Source organism: Aplosporella prunicola (genome assembly GCF_010093885.1).
Source record: "Aplosporella prunicola CBS 121167 unplaced genomic scaffold K452scaffold_16, whole genome shotgun sequence".
NCBI lineage: Eukaryota > Fungi > Ascomycota > Dothideomycetes > Botryosphaeriales > Aplosporellaceae > Aplosporella > Aplosporella prunicola.
In genome coordinates, this window is record NW_022983544.1 from 473,982 (window position 1) to 494,654 (window position 20,673).

General features: G+C 57.3%; 6 protein-coding genes across 6 annotated transcripts; 4 read left to right on the forward strand and 2 right to left on the reverse strand.

Moving 5' to 3' along the window:
- Positions 1-507: 507 nt before the first annotated feature.
- K452DRAFT_229954 (uncharacterized protein) lies at positions 508-3,066 on the reverse strand (the record flags this gene model as incomplete). The annotated part of the gene is made up of 7 exons (XM_033537066.1): positions 508-878; positions 932-2,075; positions 2,136-2,216; positions 2,265-2,607; positions 2,666-2,850; positions 2,940-2,966; positions 3,022-3,066. 7 exons carry the CDS (start codon positions 3,064-3,066, stop codon positions 508-510), a joined length of 2,196 nt encoding a protein of 731 aa, XP_033396343.1.
- A 239-nt stretch (positions 3,067-3,305) lies between these two features.
- K452DRAFT_252411 (uncharacterized protein) lies at positions 3,306-5,476 on the forward strand. Its single transcript, XM_033538251.1, has 5 exons — positions 3,306-3,748; positions 3,815-4,297; positions 4,355-4,592; positions 4,648-4,848; positions 4,898-5,476. Exons 1-5 carry the CDS (start codon positions 3,510-3,512, stop codon positions 5,165-5,167), a joined length of 1,431 nt encoding a protein of 476 aa, XP_033396344.1. The 5' UTR covers positions 3,306-3,509; the 3' UTR covers positions 5,168-5,476.
- Positions 5,477-5,695: 219 nt separating this feature from the next.
- Positions 5,696-7,047, forward strand: K452DRAFT_288730 (uncharacterized protein). Its single transcript, XM_033540716.1, has 2 exons — positions 5,696-6,360; positions 6,436-7,047. The coding sequence occupies exons 1-2, from the start codon at positions 5,808-5,810 to the stop codon at positions 6,783-6,785; spliced, it is 903 nt and encodes a 300-aa protein (XP_033396345.1). The 5' UTR covers positions 5,696-5,807; the 3' UTR covers positions 6,786-7,047.
- A 422-nt stretch (positions 7,048-7,469) lies between these two features.
- K452DRAFT_273330 (uncharacterized protein) lies at positions 7,470-9,249 on the forward strand. The gene is made up of 6 exons (XM_033539136.1): positions 7,470-7,602; positions 7,659-7,705; positions 7,769-7,915; positions 8,004-8,795; positions 8,864-8,941; positions 9,001-9,249. The coding sequence occupies exons 1-6, from the start codon at positions 7,584-7,586 to the stop codon at positions 9,085-9,087; spliced, it is 1,170 nt and encodes a 389-aa protein (XP_033396346.1). The 5' UTR covers positions 7,470-7,583; the 3' UTR covers positions 9,088-9,249.
- A 3,785-nt stretch (positions 9,250-13,034) lies between these two features.
- On the forward strand, positions 13,035-13,790 carry K452DRAFT_309761 (uncharacterized protein; the record flags this gene model as incomplete). The annotated part of the gene is made up of 1 exon (XM_033543268.1): positions 13,035-13,790. One exon carries the CDS (start codon positions 13,035-13,037, stop codon positions 13,788-13,790), a length of 756 nt encoding a protein of 251 aa, XP_033396347.1.
- Positions 13,791-18,351: 4,561 nt separating this feature from the next.
- Positions 18,352-18,915, reverse strand: K452DRAFT_230126 (uncharacterized protein; the record flags this gene model as incomplete). The annotated part of the gene is made up of 1 exon (XM_033537078.1): positions 18,352-18,915. The coding sequence occupies one exon, from the start codon at positions 18,913-18,915 to the stop codon at positions 18,352-18,354; it is 564 nt and encodes a 187-aa protein (XP_033396348.1).
- Between the last annotated feature and the right edge of the window lie 1,758 nt (positions 18,916-20,673).

Consider the following 20,673-nt stretch of genomic DNA (forward strand, 5'->3'; position numbering starts at 1 on the left):
GGGGTGATTGAGTGTGGATGTGGATGTGAATAGGTAAAGGTGATGAGAGGCTGCGGTTGGGGCCGAGGCTGTGTGCTTGATGCGGTGCGGTCGTGTGCTTTTCGTACCTACCTACCTACACAGCAGTGGGGTCGACAATCCACTCCAAACATGTTAAGTGCAATGTGCGAGGGCGGACAGTGCCAGTGCCACCAGAAACCCAGAAACAACAGCCGCGTACTTCCTAAATACGTATTACAGCGTAGCCGCGCCCAGGCCTAATTGGCCAACAGCGCGGCTCTTTAAGAACCCGGTCTGGCGACCACGACTACCTCGTGCCCGCTTGCTTCACTTCGCCAACGCCAAAACTAAAGCAGCAAACTGTGTGGGAATGGAACGGCAACACAAAGCATCTACGCCAAAGGACGGGAAATAAGAAGAATAGCAACAACAACGCAAGCCAGGGATATCTTTCCACTCGCCAAGCACCGCCACCATCACCACCACTACCACAGCTCACCTCACCCCTCAAATCTCTTGGATATAGTTCGCCGGGACACTCTTCACGATTCCTCCCTTTTCAACATCCGCCCATCCATCGCCCGCATCCGGATTGATCAGCACGAAGCGCTCGCCCTCAATCATGCTGTGCTCGGCATCGCTGCGCGCCTCGTAGTCGTACATGGCCTCAGCATACTTCAGCTTCTTGGCGCCGCGCTTGGGTGCCACCGCCGGTCCCTTCTTCTTCATCGTCCCGGCGATGCTCTCTGCCAGTGATGCTGTCGAGTTCGAATACGTTGATGCGGGGCGCACCGGACTCATCGGCAAACTTTCCACGTAGCTGGCCGGCACAAGACCTTCGAGCGCGCCGGCGCGCACTGTTATCCAGCCGGAACCATCTGTCTATGAGTTAATTGATGAAGGACGTGAAAGAGAAAACAGGAGTACTGACCATCTGGCTCGACAATGGCGACATCTTTACCTTCGTCAATGGATATCTCGCCTTCACCATTGGCTTGGTATGGGTAGAGCATCCTGCCTCTAGGCTCATTGGCCCTGTGACCGTCGCCGTTGCTGCTGTCGGGTGCAGCCTCAGGCTTGACGTACTGCGTCGGCGGCGGTGCCATGGCGCGGCTCTTACGCATACCGCCAAGCGCGCTCTTGATCGTCCCACTTCGCTCTGGTTTTTCTGCTTCAGCGTCAGACGCGACGGACATCTTCCGTTGAGCTGGGCTGGCGGAGTACCCAGAGCTCAGCGTATTCATTGAATTAACAGTGTCGCTACGGCCCAGATGGGGCATATCCGACGAAGAGTCTCCTGTACCAAGATTGGCATGAGCGGCATGTGCCTCCTCTTGTCGCTGAGCCTTTAACTTCTTTTTCTCTTCTTTAGACTTCTCGCCGGGACAGTCGGCGGGCACCTTCATTTGACATTTGCTGTGACACGTGTAGCCGCAGTCCTGGCAGTCAAAGCCCTTGGCTGATAGGCCCCAAATTCGCTCCCCGCAGAGATCGCAGTTCGTAGGGATCTTGAACGTTTGGGCCTTGAAGTTGTGTTGCCGTGCGCCGATGCTTACGTCGCCTACAGCAGACATGACGGTCGAAATCTCCACTTCAGCAGTGACCTTGCTCCGCTCCGATTCATGCATTTGCTCCTGCAGATGGAAGATTGCTCGAACGCATTCGACCTCATCCCTCTTGTCTTTGCCCTCCTTGATCAGCTGACGCGTCTTCCTAGCATTCTCAACCTCTCGTCTCTTCTTGTCCAGCTCGCGGTTGTAATCACCCAGCTGGCCCTTGCTCTTCGTCAGAACGTTCCTAAGGAACGTCTTTGCTGTCTCGTCCGTCGGAATTGCGTCATCGTCAAGCCAAACTGGGCTTGGCTCAAAGGCAAAGTCCGGCGGGTCTTGCCACTCAGAAACATTGTGTCTGACAAACATCATGGAGTCCAACACAGGGTTGTTTCTAGGGATCTCGGAAGCCAGGTGGTTGAGGAATTCTGTGCTGCGGGCAAGCGTGGACGTTTCGATTTGTGCTGCGAGGGACCATATCGTGTTCAACTTGGCAACTCGGGTCTCAGACAAATCCTGCAAGCTCTAAAAAGAAATTATCGGTTAACGGCATGCTCAGAAAAAGGTGGAGTTTAGGCACCTTACATCTAGAAGCTCGGGAACATACTCGTGGTAGTATCTTTCCTTTTGCTTATTTGTTACATTGATGTTTATGATGTATGTACTCTGCTGTTTGTCAGCAAAGTTCGTACGGGTACGCAATGTCCTCCCTACCTTTATATTTCTCATCTCCATCTGTTGCTGCTCAAATGCAGCGCGCGCCTTCTGCTTGCCATGGTCGAAAGCGGTGTCCGTCTTCTTACGACGGTTTTCTACCTCCTGACAGACATTGTCGTACTTGCCCTTCTGCTTCTTCAGGTCACTATACGTAGAGTCTCGCTCCTTCTCGAGTTTGGTGGCATAGTCGGTGTGCAATTTCCGTAGCTCTTCGTAGCGACCAGCGGCAATCTTTAGGGGCTCGGCGAGGTTCGTGATGAGTTGCGTGGAGAATTGTTCGTGTTCGTTTGCTCTGTTTTCCAGTGTAGCAAGCTGCTGTTGCCATGTGGTCATGGAAGCGCTGCGGGGACGCGTCAGCGAGGCGGTCTGCTTTCGGGGACCAAAGCAGCGGGCCATACCACTCCAGAGAGCCGGGGGTAACAGTAGGGTTCTCGCCCACACTGAGCAAGCTAGTCTTGCGCGCCTTCTTCTCGAAGTATTTCTTGGCCAGCGCGTTCAACTTCTGTGAGTACTCTTTCTCTATCGCGCTGCGTTCACGGTAGAACTGTTCTATATCGCCGAGCCACGCAATGCCGTTCGCGACCTACGCCATGCCGTGTCAGCAAGTGCCGGAGGTGTTCCGCGCCCGCCTGAGGTTGTAGGCGTGCGGTCCGGTGGTAAAAACACACGTACCCAGGCATTGACGGGCTTGAAGCCATCCTGTCCCGAAGGTTAGTCCAAGCGCAACAGACCGATCCGGGGGAGGGAGGCTCACCTTGAGTTCTGCGCCAAAGTTTGGCGCGATGTCCAGTTCCGCCATGAATGAAGATTTAGAGTGTGCTCGAATGGGCGCGAGAGTGCATGGAAGAGATGCGGAGGTGAGACAGTAAACGCTGGGCCGCAACGGAGCATCCGAGGGGTCCCTGCCCGCTCGCGACAGGCGACCGAGGGGACCGGCGATGACGGCTGACGGCGCCGCCAAAACTTCGGTAATCGTTTAGGTAGGTACGACCAGGTCCCGCCTTGCGCGCGCCTGCAGCTCTGGAACAATTGAGCTTTTGCCCAACCCCACCATCCCACATATAACTAACTACCCCGCCAACTCCCTTGCGACCTTGGGCCAATCCTTCCTTTCACATCTCTGACAGACAGTCCCGTTGCGTCTCCCCTGCCTAGGCTGTAACGCGAAACCTTTATCGCAGCCCACTCTTTAACAAGGCAGTAGCGACAACATCTCCCAGCGGGCCCTATACAAATCTCACAATGTCCGACACTCCTGCTCAACCGGAGAGCGCAGCTCCCTCTCTGGAGGATCGCATCTCTAAGGACGATGCTCCCCCGACCGGCGATGTCGAACAAGCGCAAACCGATGGCACCACCGAGCAGTTGGGCGGCAGCGGTCTCCAGGAGCCGGAGTATGATGTCGAAGTGAAGCTTGCCGACCTGCAGGCCAACCCGAACAACCCTCTCTACTCCATCAAGACGTTCGAACAGCTCAACCTGTATGTTTAACATCCCGCGGCAGGAAGATCTACTTGACAGCGTTGATCTGACTTGTCTGATTCTAGGAACCCGGACATCCTCAACGGCCTTTATGATATGAGATTCTCGAAGCCGTCCAAGATTCAAGAGAAGGCGCTTCCTCTGCTTCTCATGGACCCTCCTACGAACCTCATCGGCCAGTCTCAGTCTGGTACTGGAAAGACAGCGGCCTTCACGCTCAACGTTTTGAGCCGCATCGACCTCAATACGCTGCAGCCGCAGGCTCTGGTCCTGGCCCCTAGTCGTGAGCTGGCCCGTCAAATCCAGGGAGTCGTGCAAACAATGGGCAAGAAGTTGCAGAACCTCGTTGTCACCGCTGCCATCCCGGATCCTACTCGCCGTAACCAAAAGTTTGAAGGACAGGTTATTGTCGGGACTCCGGGTACAGTCATGGACATGATCAGAAAGAGGTTGCTGGATCCCAGGGGTATCAAGGTCATCGTTCTTGACGAGGCAGACAACATGTTGGACCAGCAAGGGCTGGGTGACCAATGTAAGAGGGTTAAGGCGTAAGTCACCTACGATTCTTTTCTTATGGTTGGCACTGTTAACTAACGTCTTTCTAGCTTGCTGCCAAAGGATTGTCAGGTCGTTCTGTTCTCTGCCACTTTCCCCGACGAAGTCATTCGCTATGCCAAAATCTTTGCTCCCAATGCCAACCAGATCACTCTCAAGCACGAGGAACTTACGGTGGAGGGTATCAAACAGTTCTACCTCGATTGCGAGGGAGAAGAGGACAAGTACAAGGTCCTTCTTCAGTTCTACGGCCTGATGACGATCGCCTCATCTATTATCTTCGTTAAAGTAAGCAATCATATCGCTCTCCAAATATGCTTTACACGTTTTAACGATTCGATAGCGGAGAGACACTGCTGCCCAGCTCGAAGCGCGCATGACAGCTGAGGGCCATAAAGTTGCTCAGCTGAGCGGAGCCCTTGACGGACCTGCGCGTGACAGCATCATCGATAAGTTCCGTAGCGGAGAAGCCAAGGTGCTTATCACGACCAACGTCTTGGCTCGTGGTATTGATGTGCAGTCCGTGACTATGGTCATTAACTATGTAAGTGTGATATGTACTCTGGAAAGTTTCCCGTTGCTGATTTATTCAGGATGTTCCCGAGCTTGCCAATGGCGGCCCCGATCCTGAAACCTATCTGCACCGTATCGGTCGTACTGGACGTTTCGGCCGTGTTGGTGTCGCGATCAGCTTCATTCACGACAAGAGGAGCTGGCAGAACCTGGCCGAGATTGCCAGCTACTTCAACACGGAACTTCTTCCCTTGAGTACAAAGGACTGGGACTCTGTCGAGGACATCATCAAGAAAGTTATCAAGAGCTCGCGCGCAGGCAAGTCGACGGCTGAGATGACTGCTGCGTAATTGGCACCAATGCTATGCACTGAAAAGGCAGCGACTTCTTGCTAGCGAAAAGACCAACAGGGCTCCATGATTAACCTGTACCACGCCGTGGTTATGAGAAGGAAAGAAATTCTGTAAGGGACGATATCATGGATTGGCGTTTTGCTAGCGATATTGGCGAGGTTTTTTCCATGAAGGATTGAACAGCAAAAAATGATTTATGAAGATCTGGGGGGCAGCGGTTAGATTGATTGTGCCTCGAGAAAGGCGAGCATGGGAGTGAAGGAATTCAAATTCTACATGGTATGGTCTGCATGAGACCCTGCTCTGCAGCGTTCCTATATGATTCCATGCCTGTTGCGTGAAGCTTCGACGCGGAGATCGACCGGCCCCGCCCCGCAACAAATGACCTTCGGGAACGAGCACGTCACTCGGCCTCTAATCACGAAACCAGTCGCCAGCCACAGAAGCTACGGTATGCTCTCTTATCGCGACCAAAATCTGTCCCATGCAGGAACACCAACGCTGATCATGCAAGATACTTTGCAGATCCAGATTCTCGTTTGTTTACGTGCGATCGAGGCCTGCGACAATTGCAAGCTAGCTGGCTAGTCCCCGCGTGTGAGCTTCCTGGAGGAGCACGTAACCGGCGGCGCACATTATGGGGCTTTTCAGTCATAAGACGTCCCGGAATGGAGGTACTGCAGATGTCGGACCTGCAGGATCGCAGCGTCGCACTGCGTCTTCATCATCATCATCTTCCTCGAGCTCATCTTCTTCAAGCTCCAACAACTCAGCCAGGGACCGCGAAATCCAGCCCATTGTCCCGGCAGACCCGCCCAAGCGTCGCGAGAGCCAGAAAAGCGTTACCTTCAGCGAACCACCGCAACACTCCGCGCGTAATCGTGCCAGCGTACCGCCGACCGCCGATATGGACGGCAGCAGTGCTGATGAAACGACGGCGATCATTGGTTCCAGAGGGAATGGACAAAAAGATTACAAGACAGGCACCCCGTATGCAGGCAACGGGATAGCAACGGGGCGCCAAGGGAGTGCGAGCTCTTCGTTGAGGTCTAGACGCCGAAGCACGCAGGAACAAGAAGCTGCTGCGGCTGCGGCTAATGGCCATAGATGGTATCACCATCTTGCGGAGAACTACGGGAGTATAGAGCTGGAGAACAAGGGCAGTGTAGCCCGGGATCATTTGGCGCTGGGTAGGTTCTCTGTGCGGCATATGCTGCTGGTGATAGAAGAACTGGAGGACCTCGAATGCTGACGCCCGTTCACAGAGCGTACGTTCTTGGCCTGGCTCCGCACGTCTCTTTCTTTTGCTAGCATCGGCATCGCCGTGACTCAGCTGTTCCGCCTCAACACCTCTCTCTCTGACGATGCTTCGCCTGCCGAGCGGCACCTGAGGCATGTCGGCAAACCACTAGGCGCTACGTTCATTGGGATTTCTATCGTCATGCTCTTAATAGGGTTCCATAGGTACTTTGAGAGCCAACACTATATTATTCGGGGAAGATTCCCGGCTAGCCGAGGTAGCATCGTGCTGGTGTCCCTCATTGCTGGCTCGTTGATTGTGGCGAGCTTGGTAGTCGTCCTTGCAATTGCGCCCAAGCTCTTTGAGAAGAAATAGTTTGGCGGGTTGAAGAGATGGAGATGGTATGACCTTCGTTTGAGGGAGAGAAAAAAGTTATCTGGAGAAGAATTATCCTATGGGTTGGAGTATAGGAGACAGTTTGGCGTCGATGAGCAATGCCAGCGATGACTATGATTGGCGATGATTAGGACGGACTCTTATGCTGTTGGGCATTTATGAGTTACTACTTTGTATACTTAACCAGTCCGATGTAAGTGGCTGAAGATAAAGTTTACCAAGTCAAATATCTATCACGGTGTCGCTTGACAACCGCTCGAAAATTGGCGTTAACATATCTGATGACCCTATTATACAGCAGTAGTCGATGTATCAAATATGTGTTCGGTGAGGGACATATCGCACTAAAGATGTTAAGAGTTGCGGATGTCCGTTTGGCGTTTGGAGACAGTGAGGGGTTATGTGGACATGGAACAGAAGACAGGCATGAAGACATGGGTGAAATTATTCCCCCAAAATAGATAACTTTTCCGGTATACCAATACCAAGCCCACTCAATGATCGTAATACTATCTTTGATTCTAGAATCGCTCTGCTTTTGTCCGTAGTTTGTGTTTGGAGCTTGACAGCTGCTGCGCCACATGCGCCACGTTACCCCGGATGAAGTGAATCCCCGAGGTGAGGCCCCAGCCACAGGTCAGCCCAACTCCGACAACGTCAACCCCCCGGCGCCCCGCTAGGCACGTATACCGCTACTCCCCAACTCCACGACCACTCGCTGTCCAGCCGTTTGATTCATTTTCATTCGCATCCGCCTTCGGCCGCTCCTTGAACAACATGGCGGAAGCACCCATCGGTACGGCAGCTCCCCCGAGCTCCCTACGGACCACACTGACGCAGCTACCCCCATAGTTCTCGACGGCGGTACCGGTTTCCTCAAGGCCGGTTTCGCGGGCCAGGTTGGTTCATTGCCCCCAGTGAACCTCCGCAGAGCTAGGCTGATGGATGTCCTCTTTCTTTAGAACTTCCCGGACCACCAGTACCCCTCGATAGTCGGCCGCCCTATCCTACGATCTGAGGAGCGCGATGCAGGCGACATAGTGCTGAAGGATGTCATGTGTGGTGACGAGGCAGCAGCGGCGCGGTCAATGCTACAAATCACATACCCCGTACGATTCCCCGAGCTTCAATGCTCTACAACGGAAGCTGGCGCAATGGAGGGGCTGGAACGTGCTGACATGGCATTACCCGCGACAGATGGAAAACGGCATTGTCAAGCGATGGGACGACATGCAGCACCTGTGGGACTATACGTTCTTCGAGAAGATGAAGATTGACCCAACGGGCCGCAAGATCCTGCTCACCGAGCCGCCGATGAACCCCCTTAAGAACCGCGAGCAGATGGCTGAGGTCATGTTTGAGCGTTACAACTTTGGTGGCGTCTACGTGGCGATCCAAGCTGTGCTGGCGCTTTACGCGCAAGGTCTCTCCTCGGGTGTCGTTGTGGACTCCGGTGATGGTGTCACCCACATTGTCCCCGTTTACGAGAGCACCGTGCTCAACCACCTTACCCGGAGACTGGATGTTGCGGGCAGAGATGTTACGCGGAACCTGATTGCTCTCCTGCTGAGGAGGGGTTACGCGCTCAACCGCACGGCTGATTTCGAGACTGTCCGCCAAATCAAGGAGAAGCTGTGTTATGTCTCATACGACCTGGAGCTGGACCAGCGCCTGAGCGAGGACACGACTGTGCTCGTAGAGTCATATACCCTTCCGGACGGCAGAGTTATCCGGGTCGGAAGCGAGCGATTCGAGGCACCGGAGTGCCTGTTCCAGCCACACCTGGTGGATGTGGAGCAGCCGGGCATGGCCGAGTTCCTGTTCAACACCATCCAGGCGGCTGATGTCGACGTCAGGTCTGATCTCTACAAGGCCATCGTGCTGAGTGGTGGCAGCAGCATGTACCCGGGTCTGCCTAGTCGTCTGGAGAAGGAGCTGAAGCAGCTGTGGTTAACGAAGGTCTTGCAAGGCAACCCTGAGAGATTGAACGTGAGTGGCATTCCGGCAGTGGCAGCTCGTTTAGTTACTGTGCTCTATGCTGACTAGCTTTCGCACAGAAATTCAAGGTCCGCATTGAGGATCCCCCGCGGAGAAGGCACATGGTCTTCATCGGCGGTGCCGTCCTGGCGAACATTGTAAGATTTTTGGCTCTCTCCTCGACATGTCATATTTCCAATGCTGACTTCACTCGCAGATGGCCGACAAGGAAAGCATGTGGGTTACCAAGGCGGAATGGGATGAGCAGGGTGCGAGGGCGCTGGAGAAGCTGGGCGGTAGATGATGTGCATAAGCTTCATAGAGAGCCTACTGATGCTTGCTGTTGGTAGTACGGGGCTTCCGCGGTAGATGTCAGGCTAAAAGTCAGCTTGAAAGACCAAAGTTCAAGAATCAGCAATTTCTGCAGCGACATATCAATCTTCAAAGGACCAACGTCGCACGTGCTCTCTGGTCCCTCTACGTAGTCCCTTCAGCTGGAGCTAACAAACAAAGATCAATGTCTAACAAGCACCGGCGCAGCAGATCCTTAACAATCATCTCTGATCCACAATGAGGGCAGCTCGGCACTTGTACTACGTAAGAAAGAAGCGCTTACAAGGGCAACAGGAACGCCTCGGCGGCGTAGATCCCAGCAGGACGGGTGGAGAAGAAAGTCATCCGCCCGCCTCCCCTCATCCCTACATCCTTCTCTCCGCAGAAAACGCACCCCAGGACCCTTAGGCCGAGAGATCGCTTCCCTTCCCCGCATTGTCCACATGCCTCGTCCCGCGCTGACCGGTCGAAGATGACAGATCCCAAAACGACGCCGTCGAGGCGCGGTCTCGTGCGCGGGCCGTGATCTTCAAGACCTCCCTAAACTAACCCTTGGTCTGAACTCGAGCAAGCGGAAAGTTGACCGGTTCTTTCTCGCTGTTTTTGCCGTCGTGCTACATACGAGTGTCGTCGTAATACAATAGGAGAATAGGAGAATAGTGGGCTTTTGACTGAGAATTTTCTGCGAGCGAATGGCGCTGCGTTAATGAGTGGCGATGGTTTTTTTCTGAAAAGACTGATTTGCAATGCTGCTAAGCACGTGTTCGTTTGCTCACCGACCTGTTCAGTGTGGGTGATGTAGATAGGTACTACAGCGCGTTAGAGCAGTTCCCACGTGCCGATCCAGGGAGTAGTTTGTTGTACTACGTAGATAGTAGTGGGCACTAATATTGTACACCGCACTCTTGCCTACAACAAGGAGCCTACCCACGCCTCCACCTACCTACAATATTTGCCACAAACCCCCTACCTCTCTTCCTCCCTATCCATCCCATCCCCTATTGTATAACGCGTCCCCAAGCAACCAGGCCTCCCAATGTGTCTCGCGAGCCCTGCCCCGTCCCAATCGTACGACTCCCGTCCCTTCTGCATTAATCGAATCTACCAGTGCGCGCGCGGCTCGGCGCGCTCCCTCTCGCGCACGCCATGGTGAGCCGCGCTCCGCACTTGCAATATCGCACGCGAGCGGCCGAAGCAAGCCCGCGCGTGCGTGCCTGCCCCATGGAGTTTCCATGTAGGAGTAGGAGTACGAGCAACTACCTACTAGCTCCCTCCACATACCTACCTACCGAGCACCACAGCGGTACCTGTACCTTGACGTAACTACGTCCCGTATGGATGTAGCCCCAAGCCTTACGTAGTGCGCAGGGTAGGTAGGTAGGTAGGTAGGTAGGTAGACAGCCTACAAGCAGTCCAAGCGCAGGCACGCACGCAAGCGGCGCCCCCATATCGCTAGGCGGCAAGCGGGCTAGCAGCGTCTTCCGGCTCTGACGCACGCACGCAAACCGCAGCGCAACGACAACGCCGCGGGTTTTGCGAGAGAGTGCGACGACCGGAGGCGGGCCTTGGCGCCGTGACCCTTGTGCTTGGGCCCTTGGGGGGGCCGCGGCGCGTAGGGCAGATCGGTGGGCGCCGCTGACGTCGGCGAAGGCGCTGTGCGCTGCTCGCTGCTGCTCGTTGCTCGTTTGGCTGCCGGGCACGGGCGCCGTGCCCGGTGCGCGTTTTGCGTCGCTCCGCGGGGGCGTGCGTGCGTGCGATGGGTAGCTTGCTTGTGGATCGTGGGTTGCGGCGTGAGTGTTGTGGAGGACGCGACGCGCTGGGAAAGGGACTTGCAGGGCGGGCAGGGCGGAAGCAGGGTACTGTAACAGGTTTTAGGGGCAGTGAGACGAGGGCAATGGAAGTGGATGGGCAAGGGTAGGGCAAGTGCCGAGGAGGGGCTTGCAGGAAGGGCAGATTGGCGACGTTGGGTGAGATCGGCTTGAAGACGACGACGATGTTGAATGTTGAAGAAAGTTGTTGTTGTTGTTAGTTGATGATTATTGCGATTATCATGTCCCCGAGCATGCGAACCATTTCCCGACTTTCATATCGCTACCCGTCGCGTCATGGCCTGCAGCATCCCAAACACGCCATGGGCTGGGCAGCATCAAATGACAATCGCTGCAAAATCAAACGACGGGCGAGTCGAACGGGCAGATCGCGCAGCAACAAGCAAGATCGGCTGGATCTTCATCATGACCAGCAGCCATCAACGACTGCTGCAATGCAACCTCCAACAAGCAAACCACCGTCTCGCCGCCGACTTGTCACCGAGCAAAGCACCTTGTGCACTGCGCGCATGGGCGGGCCAGTTACATAGCGCGCTCCCAGAGAGTCAGGTCATGTCGATTCCTTCTGTCATTCTGTCTCAATAATTGCCATACCTATCAGATGGTTGTTGTGGCACCCTAGCCACAGGCGTCGACTCGTCCCGCGCCGCGAAACATGGCGCGACGAAAAGCGGGCCCGCCCGCTCGCAGGCTCGATGCCCGTCTGCGGGGTCGCCGTCACTGTCATCGTCGCAACGACCCGGGCGGGTCTGGCGGCCTCGGCCCCCAGTCGCGGTGACGTCGCGCCTCTGGTCAGCCAACACAAGCCTCGGCGGCTGCTGCCGAGACAGACGAGACAAAAAAAAGAAAAAAAATTGAGAGTCAAGAGTGTCGCGCAGACGCAGGGTCTTTGCTGGTGGTGGGCGACGACGACACGCCTATGGCTCGCTGTCGCTGGCAAGGCGACGAGTCGTTGTCGTTGCAGAGGAAATATTACCCAATTCGGTAGGCGGCACTATGTACGCACGTAGTAGCAATAAAACTACCTAGCGTACACGAGCGCGCTCGTATCTCGTCATGATGAACGGTTGCGATGCGGCGCAACGTCGAATGCGAACGCCACGGCCTGCCAATTGCGACTTGGTCTCGGAGCCCTAAAGGCTGACGCATGCCGAAGAAGAAGCCAAGCAGCTTGGTCGTCACAGAAACGCACCGTCGGGGATGTGAGGGGGGGCTGTGCGAAAGCAGCAGAGAGATAGAGTAAAAAAAAAAAAAAGTATTGCGACTTCGATGTCAAAGATTGCCGCATCGGGACATGGCTGCCGTGCGACGGCGCATCAGCATCATCGCGTCTCGTCCACCCATCTCCATTCTTCCTCGACGTCCGTCGCCTTGGTCTCCGCTCCTCGCTCGTCATACTGCCAACGAACGCCCACCACGCGCGTGCACTCGTTCGTTGCCAGAAGCGTTAGCGATCGAAGGATCCATCACCATCGTCCATTGATCACCGGGCATCGCACTGGGGCACTTCCTTGTCGCGCCGGCAACAAATTCCATCCATTGTCGTAGTTGTTGTTGTCGTTGTCGACAGGCCGGGCGTTTAGACGGGCAATTGCGCTTCGGTGGCTTCCTTGGCGGCACCAGGCCCGCATCGCGCGACCGCTCCAAGCGAGGCTTCGAGAAAATTCACAGCGCAACCCCGCTGATCCTACTACCGTCTCGTTTGTTAAGCTTGCCTGCTCCAGCGGCGCCCCCAAAGTAGTAGGCAGCGTGCTCGTGCGCCCCGGACGCTTCCAGGGCCCCTCCCCCGGCTCCCTGGCGTCTGTTGCCCGCCCACTACGACCGATACTCGACCGTGTCTCTAGAGAAGAGACAGTAGAAGCAGTCGTCCGGCACACGACACAGACACGCTAAACGTTGCAAAAGGAGCGGATTTCAGGGTGAAACGGGCGCATTGAGCATCATCGGGCTGATTGACCCAAGGCTTGGCGGAGCCCCTCCAACACACACCCTACCACGTACGCCCTCTCGACTCCCTGTTACTCCCATCAACACCCACGACCCTCGGCTTGCCCTGCGATCGGCATCGCCCGCGAGCTAGTAGGCCATCATGTCGTCGTACCTCTCCAACCTGCTCACTACCACGACATCACGCTACAACTCGCTCCGCCGCAACCTCCTCTCCGAAGAGACCGACGGAGACACCGAGGACGACTCGCACATCTCGCGCGTTCTGCGCGCCTATTACGTCGAGACAGGCCGTCCCTTCCCGCCATGGCTCCCGCCCGACCCCAAGGCCCCGCAGTCGGCGCCCGTCCAGCAATTCGCCCGCTCCAGCGCCCCTCAAGCCGCCAGCCCTGCACCCGGCAGTCGCGCCGGGCTCAGCGACCTCTGGGACTCGCCCGCCCAGCAAGCTCCCCCGGCGCAGCCCATGTCGCTGCGGTCGCGCGGTCAGCCCCAACCCCGGCCCGGCACGGGCGGCGGCCGCGGCGGCTTCCTGCAAACAGAGCCAGCGGCAGCAGCCCAGGGCCGCCCGCTGCCCAGCCAGCGAGCCGGCAGCTACCAGAGCGCGCACTCGCAGGCGTCGCGCCCCAGCTTTGACGGCACATCCAGCGGTGGGGGCTCGGCACAGGAGAGACTGAAGGCAAGACTATGGGGTGGCAGCAGAAGCGGCAGCCCCGGCCCTAGCCCTGGCTCCGGCAGCCCTGGCCAGCGTCCCAATCCTTTCGACAGATCACAAAACAGCAGCCCGCAGGCGTACGGGGGCGGCGGCGGAGGAGGAGGAGGGGCTTACGACACGGCGGGCGGGGGATACAGTCGACCGGGGCGGATCGGACTGCCTAGCGGGCCTAGGCCAAACAGATGAGGAAATGGAGACGGAGAGGGTGGAGGTGAGGTGAGCTGAGGTGAGGCGAGATGAGCGTGGTAGTTGCTGCTGCTGCGCTATTCGGTCAGGAGAGGAGGGGGGGGGGGCATGTTGTATAGCGTTCAGCGGGTTAATGGTGTTAGCGTTTAGAAGAAGAGGGCCACGGTCGGTCCGGGTCAGGGCTGGGCACACAAACACACACACACACACGAGCGGGGCCGTCGCATACGTTTGCTCTGCTACAGGCGCTATATTCACGCAGAGCCACGGCGGTTGCCCAAAGGAGGAGCAGAGCATATAATGGGGGGAGGGGGCGCGGGCTATAGCTGAGGAGGTGGAGGAAGCCGGTGGGATGGTGCGGCGTAGTAGGTGAGGTGATGGGGCAAGCGATCGCTCTCTCATTTACTCTCTCTCTTTCCCTAGGTCCCGAGCAGTGTCGGGCGTTGGGCGGGGAGGGAGAGGAGTCCGGAGCCGCGGGCACCGGAATCCGTCTTTCAGTCCGTCAGTCACAGCCAGGAAGCCAATCAGTCAATCAGTCAATCAACCTAGGTAGTCAGTCAGTCGAGTCGGAGTCGGCGTCGGCGTCGGAGTAGCAGAGCAGACGAGGAGCAACAATAATCGTCAGGACTTGTTTCGTGCTGTGCCTACTCCTAGTGTCTGTCTACCTACGAAGGGAAAGTGGTGTCCGCGATCTGCGCGCGTCATTGATTTGATTGCTGCCGCTGCGAATGCCCGGTGCGTGACTTTGACTGACTGTCTGTTACTGACTGCCACTCACTCGCTCGCTCACTACCTATATTATTCAGGTACAATACCAACTCACGTTCAGACCCTAGGCTGTCCGACGGGCACCAAGCAGCAGCGCCCACTATTAGTCCTCCTCCGGCGCGACCAGTAGGTAGTTAGATGCCCGGATCCGCACACCAGCAGCAGCAGCAGCAGCAGCAGCACTATCGCCGTGCCATCGCCGCGCCAGCGCTTATCCCTCGGGCTCAGCGCGACCGTAAACTCCGTGGCTAACAGGTACAGTCACCGCATCCTCAGCAGAAATTTCTTTCCCTTTCTTTTATTTTATTTTATTTTTTCTTTTCCCCGACGATAGCATTTTGCCAGCGCAGCGGGCGCCAGCCGCGCCTATTGTCCGTCACGATCACGATCACGATGGCGCTAGCTAAGGCGGCTAAGGTAGGTTGAGGAGGGGAGGAGCGGAAGCGGTGGCAGCGGTGCTAAGGCTACGCACGCCTGGTTGCTGCTGGCTGCTGCTGCTATTTTTGCGCCGCGATGGGGTCGGTCGTTGGAGGTGGAGCGGCTAGCTGCTAGGTACTGTAGCAGGATTCCAGGTTTTTGGTGACGGGCCCGCTGATCCGGAGGTCGGAGGACTGACTGCGCGGGCTAGGTAGCTAGCTAAGGTAGCTAGCTAGCTGCAGAGGTTAAAATCTCGCGATGGCTTTGTTGGCTGCGTTGGCTGCCAGCGAAGCAGGGCATGGCTGTTGCTGCCATGGAGCGGGACGGAGCGGTCACGCGCGGTAGGTGGTGTGGATTGCTGGGTTGAGGTGAGGAGGAGGTGAGAGGGGGACGCTGGAGGTGCTGCTGCTGCTGTGGGTAGGAGGGAGGCCTCGATGCGAGGCACGCGGGCGCCGAAAGAGGAAATGTCATTGTCTAGGTTCCGTAGATGGTATAGTAACCTAAACCCCCTCGCGCAACAACAACAACAACAACAACAGCAGCAGCAGCAAGCACCAGCGGAAACGCGTTTGTCGGCGTTGACGGCGGAGGATCAGCAGCAGGTACTCCGGAGGACCTACAATACCTTGTTCATCACGGGCACCGAGAGGTATGTAGTGGCTGCCTGAACCAACCGCACCGCAACGCACCGCACCGCGCCAGGCAAAGCGTTTAGCCACCACGACCACGACCACCGCCCACCACCACCACCACCACGCGCAGTGATGTACACAGTACGATTCCAAACCCACGCACGCACCGACGCCTCGCCGAGCACGGACGGAGCCACAGACTCACAGTCCACATTGACACGCGCCGCCGTGCCAGTGACACCCTGGGCGGCGATCGCGCGGCGCGCGAGAAGGGAAATGCGTAGGTCGTGCGTGGTACCCTATTGTACCGAGATGGGTGCGGGCGGGCGGACTGCGGGTTTGGGTGTGTGCGTGTGCGTGTGTGTGTGGGGGGGGAGGTGTGCTTGGGTGCTGTGTTTCAAGGGGGACCTAGGGAGGGTCGAGGGTGCGCGCTTGGTTGGCTGGTATTGTATTGTACCTAGTGTTGTAGGTTTGGAGGTGGGCTGTTGAGCGTGGTGCAATGGGTGGATTTTGCCTCCTCCTCTTGCTGCGCCTGCGCTGCTGTGCTGTGCGTGTGTGGCTCATCTATCTCGTCGTCGGAAGTCGGCTCCTCCTAGGTCTTAGTGAAAAAATAGCAGCACCTAGCAGTGCATGAGCATGGCATGGGACAAGGCGACGAGAGACACGAGCAGCGCGTTACGTTAGAGCAAAAGCGTGGGTCCCGCAATGCAGGCAAGTTGCTTGTTCGCGCGAACCCAGCTGGCACTCAGTGACATTTTTTCTTCTTAATTTTCTTGACACCTGGTCCTGGTGCTCACTAGGTAGGTTAGTTAGTTAACTGCGATCGCACGCTCGCACGCACGCTGGCTGTGGAGCCGCGCCGCGCGATGTGTAGGGCAGAGAGAGGGCCACGCCTGCGGCCTGCTGTCCAGGCCAGGTGTAACTATGCCTTGTAGTAGATAGACACGCCAGGTAGTGTGACTTTCATCTATTACATTAAACGTGCCTACAGTCTGCCCGCGCCATTTTGTATTTGCCTGCGCGCTATTGTATGTGTGTGTTTGTGTGTGTATGATATTGATAGAGAGCGCTGCTGCGTACGTACGTACGAACGAACGTTCGTCGCGTCGCAGGTAGTAATCCGTAGTAGGTCGCGCTCGCCTGCCTGCCCGCCTGCCTATTTACACGGCAATAGTGCCAATTACCTCCTAGAGCATCAACCCATCCAATCCAATGCCATTGCCATGCCAATATGCCATCACCGCGCGTCCCTCCCTACCCAGCAAAGCGCATCCGCTCCACTCTCCTCGCTCGGCAGGCGCCGTCCCTCCCCCTGACACCCCCACCCACCCACGCCCCCTAACCAGCACCAGCAAGCCAGCAACGCAAAACACGGCCCAGGGCCCACGGTCCACGGCCCAAGGCGCGCGCGCGCGAGCGCAAACGCCAACGGGCTTCCGCACCCAGTAAGGTAAGCAACTAACATGGACTTGCGCACGCACGCAGGACCCTCCGCTCCCCTCCCATGCCAATGCCATGCCATTGCCCATGCCATCCCACAAACCCACAACCCACAAGCCCACCCCCCACCCAACCCAACCAGTGCACCCGCCTAACCACAAACACGCCGCAGCGGCCCCCTGCCCGCTCCGTCGTTCGTTCCCCTCTGCCATGTGTCGCGCGCGAAGATCATGACGGCACAGTCGTGCGACCCCGGCCGGGCGGGTGAGTGAGTGGGTGCGCGCCTGCTTGCTTGTGCCTGTGCCTGTGGACTGCTGATGCGGCTGCGACTGCGGCTGCGGCTGCGGAGATTGGCTCAGGACCTGTGCGCGCGACTGTGTGGGGACGAGGGGAGAGATCGAACGAGCGGGCGGGTGGGCGAGCGGCTGTCGCGGGGCGGGTGCTTGCCTTGAGTGCTGTTTCGAGGGGGAAGGGGGACGAGTCGTTTAGCGATTTGGTTTTAGTTTTTTTTTTATTTATTTATTTATTTATTTATTTATTTTTTTTATTGCGGGCTTGGTGTGTGTCCGTGTGCGTATGTGTGTGTGTGTGTGGAGTGGGTAGCTGCTGCTGCTGCTGCTGTTGTTGTTACTGCTGTTGTTACTGCTGTTGCTGCCGTGCCGTGCTGTGCCGGACGGAGCGGACGCGAAGTTTGGGGCGTGGGTTCTTTCTTCGTGCCGAGGGGGGTTCAGTGGTGTGGTTGTATGCGGGCGGGTGGGGTTGGGGTTGGGGTTGGGGTGATTTGCGGGTGAGATGGCGGGTTGGCTGGAGACACGGACGCTGATTTCCTTGCTATGATGGGGGGTTTTATGCCGTGCAATGTAAGATGACGATAGCAACGACGACGGCGACGATGATGACGACGACGATGATGATGGTGATGGTGTCGAAACGAGTTTTTTCTTTGTTCAATGCTGTAGCTTGATGGTATCTCTGTAGAGAAAGAACGAGAGACGCGGCTGGCTGGCTGTCTGTCCTCGTGGTGGTATGGTATAAAAGATAGATGCTGGCAAAAAACAATGCTGCTGATGGTAACGATGACGATGATGATGCTAGATGATGGGAGCAGCTGTGTGCGTCCCTGGTATCGCTCAGACGCCGAAAAATGCTGTGACGGAAAACGGTAAGGAAACAAAAGCAACCCGCCCCAAACGCCCTTCCTTTGCCCCAACCCCCTAGATGCCCCCCAAAAGAACCGAAATCGTCAAAGCCGACGCACGCGGCGGCGTAGCCGGGCAGAAAGAAGAAGGGAAAAAGAGACAGGCCTAGCAGCCGCCGACCGATGTCGGGCGGCCCGGCGAAATGGGCCCGGCGCGCTTGACCTCGTCCTGGATGAGCTTCTCGACGAGGTCAGATTGGGAGCCGGCGGCGAGGGCGGCGGCGGAGCGGGCTCCGGCAACGAGGTAGTCGCCCTGGCCCTCGAGCTCCAGAGGCGTGACGGGGCCCGGGGAGCCGAGGGGGTTGAGGCGCGGCGAGACGGGGCGAACCGTGGCCCCGCCCGTCGACGACGCGTGCATGTTGCGGGCGGCCGTGGCCAGCAGCTCGCGCTGGTACAGGTACAGCTGGCGTTGGGCCTCCGAGTACTGCCTCTGTTGGGCGTAGGGCGACGGTGGTGGCTGCGGGCTATTGGGGTTGGTGGATGGCGTCTGCGCCGCCGATGACGACTGCGACGGGAAGTTGGCCGGGTGGAAGCGTGGCAGCGAAGGCAGCTTGAGGCTCGATGTGTTGCTGCCACTTCCGCTACCAGTGCCGCCTGACGAAGACGAGTGCTGGCGGTGCGGAGGGCGCAGGCGGTTCTGCGAAGGTATGGTGGAGGCTGGTGGAGGCATCATGGTGGCGGCAGCGACGCGGGTCTTTGGCGACATGATCAAGAGAGAGAGAGATGTGGTAGAGGTAGCGGTAGTGAGGGCTGCTGGATGGGCGACTACTTGCTGGCGGGGATGGGGAGTGTTATATCTGGGCAAGGCCAGGCAGGGTGGAGAAGTTGGGCTGGATTGGGAAATGGGCCGGGGAGATCTTGAGATCAACGGCTGGCAAAGCCGCAGTGGCCGCGACGCCGAGCCCGTAGGGTCCCTGGCGAAAAAAGGCCGTCCCTGGAATGCCAATGACGCCAACACGTGAGCTGTGCCGCACCGTGTGTGTCCCTCCCCCGGCCGCCGCTCATCCCAACCGCCCGCGCCCCTCCCGCCGTTGCCGACAATGCCCTTCCCAATCCATCCATCCACTGTCTCCCTTTTCGCTCGTTCGCCTCACACACCACACCCTCCCAATCTCTCCAAGGCCCCCCAGCCCGCTGTTCAAGACCCTTGGCAGCTTTGGTCACCGTCTGCTCACCATTTTCACCTCTTTTTTTTTTCTTCCTTCTCTTCCTCTACATGCCGGAGTGCGCCCTATCTATTCTCGCTTGCATTAGTAGTATTCCCATGGCGCCGGAAGAGCAGTAGCCGTGAAGCTTTTTTCTTCTTTTTCTTCTGTCTAACTACTTACCAATCTCCCACTCTCCTTTCCTTGCAGCACAACAAACCCGCCAAAGAAACAAAAAAAAAAAAAAAAATACCAAAACCCTTATCAAGCCACCAACCCACCCAGCCTGCAGGCCCCGGAAAAGCATCTGGCATTTGCGCTACCTTCGCGTCCGCCGTCGTGGGGTCCGCGCCGCAATTGTCGTCGAATGGGAGCGCCTGCGGTACCGTCTCCTATCCTCGCCCCTGCTCAACACTCGTTCCTGGGTTCAGGCAGCAAGCCCGCGGAATCCAATCCTGGTCGGTGAGGCCTGGTCTTTCCTCACCCAAAAAGCATGCGCAAGGGCGCGCGCGCGTGTGCGTATGTGAATATTTGTTTGTGGTGTGCGGACGCACTCGTCCACCACCCACTCGGTCACTCAGGTAGGTCACTGGTACTAGAAAAGGTTAAGTTTGTTGGCTGGTTTCTGGTTGGTTCGTCCCTATGTAGCTAAGTAAGCAGAGCAAAGCAACGCAAAACAAGCGCAAGCATACTTTTTTGTTTTTGGAACATCTGCGAACGCGAATGCGCGAGAACCCAGTCGGCCGCATCGTATCGGGATCTTCGCAGCTGGGGGGAGATCCGCTCGTTGCTTTTGGAGATCATTCCCAACGACCCTGGAGATCACAGAGCGGGCGAGCGCCCTCCATTCCGCCCAGGTGGTGCCAGCCAGTCTGTCTGCCTGTGTCTGCCTGTCGCCGCCTCCGTCGCCGCCGTCGCCGCCGCTACCGCTGCCGCCCGTCCTCTTCTCAGCTGGCTGCTGCAGGAGCAGGAGAGCAAACTCCATCCGTGCTCGCGCGCACCTGCAGCGCGTGTGTACATATGCGTGCGTGCGGCCGCCCGGCCAGCCAGCCAGCCAGCCAGCCAGCCAGGGCCGACGTCCTCATGCACCCGCCTGCAAACATCAGGACATCCCAGCCGGTCGGCAGCAGCCGGCAAAGCGCTCTTAAACGGCAAGGCGCAAGGCGTAAAGGGCCAGCAAAGCAATCAATCGAGTAATCGCGAGCAATCGAGAGCAAACACCACCCATTCGCATTAAACCCACAAGCGCTCTCTCCGCGCGCACGCGTTTATGCAGCCGCATC

Coding starts and splice junctions, on each gene's coding strand:
- K452DRAFT_252411 (XM_033538251.1), top strand. CDS start 3,510: ATGTCCGACACTCCTGCTCAACCGGAGAGCGCAGCTCCCTCTCTGGAG. Junction 4,298..4,354: donor CAATGTAAGAGGGTTAAGGC/GTAAGTCACCTA, acceptor ACGTCTTTCTAG/CTTGCTGCCAAAGGATTGTC. Junction 4,849..4,897: donor TGACTATGGTCATTAACTAT/GTAAGTGTGATA, acceptor TGATTTATTCAG/GATGTTCCCGAGCTTGCCAA.
- K452DRAFT_288730 (XM_033540716.1), top strand. CDS start 5,808: ATGGGGCTTTTCAGTCATAAGACGTCCCGGAATGGAGGTACTGCAGAT. Junction 6,361..6,435: donor CCGGGATCATTTGGCGCTGG/GTAGGTTCTCTG, acceptor GCCCGTTCACAG/AGCGTACGTTCTTGGCCTGG.
- K452DRAFT_273330 (XM_033539136.1), top strand. Junction 7,916..8,003: donor TGCTACAAATCACATACCCC/GTACGATTCCCC, acceptor TACCCGCGACAG/ATGGAAAACGGCATTGTCAA. Junction 8,942..9,000: donor GTGCCGTCCTGGCGAACATT/GTAAGATTTTTG, acceptor CTTCACTCGCAG/ATGGCCGACAAGGAAAGCAT.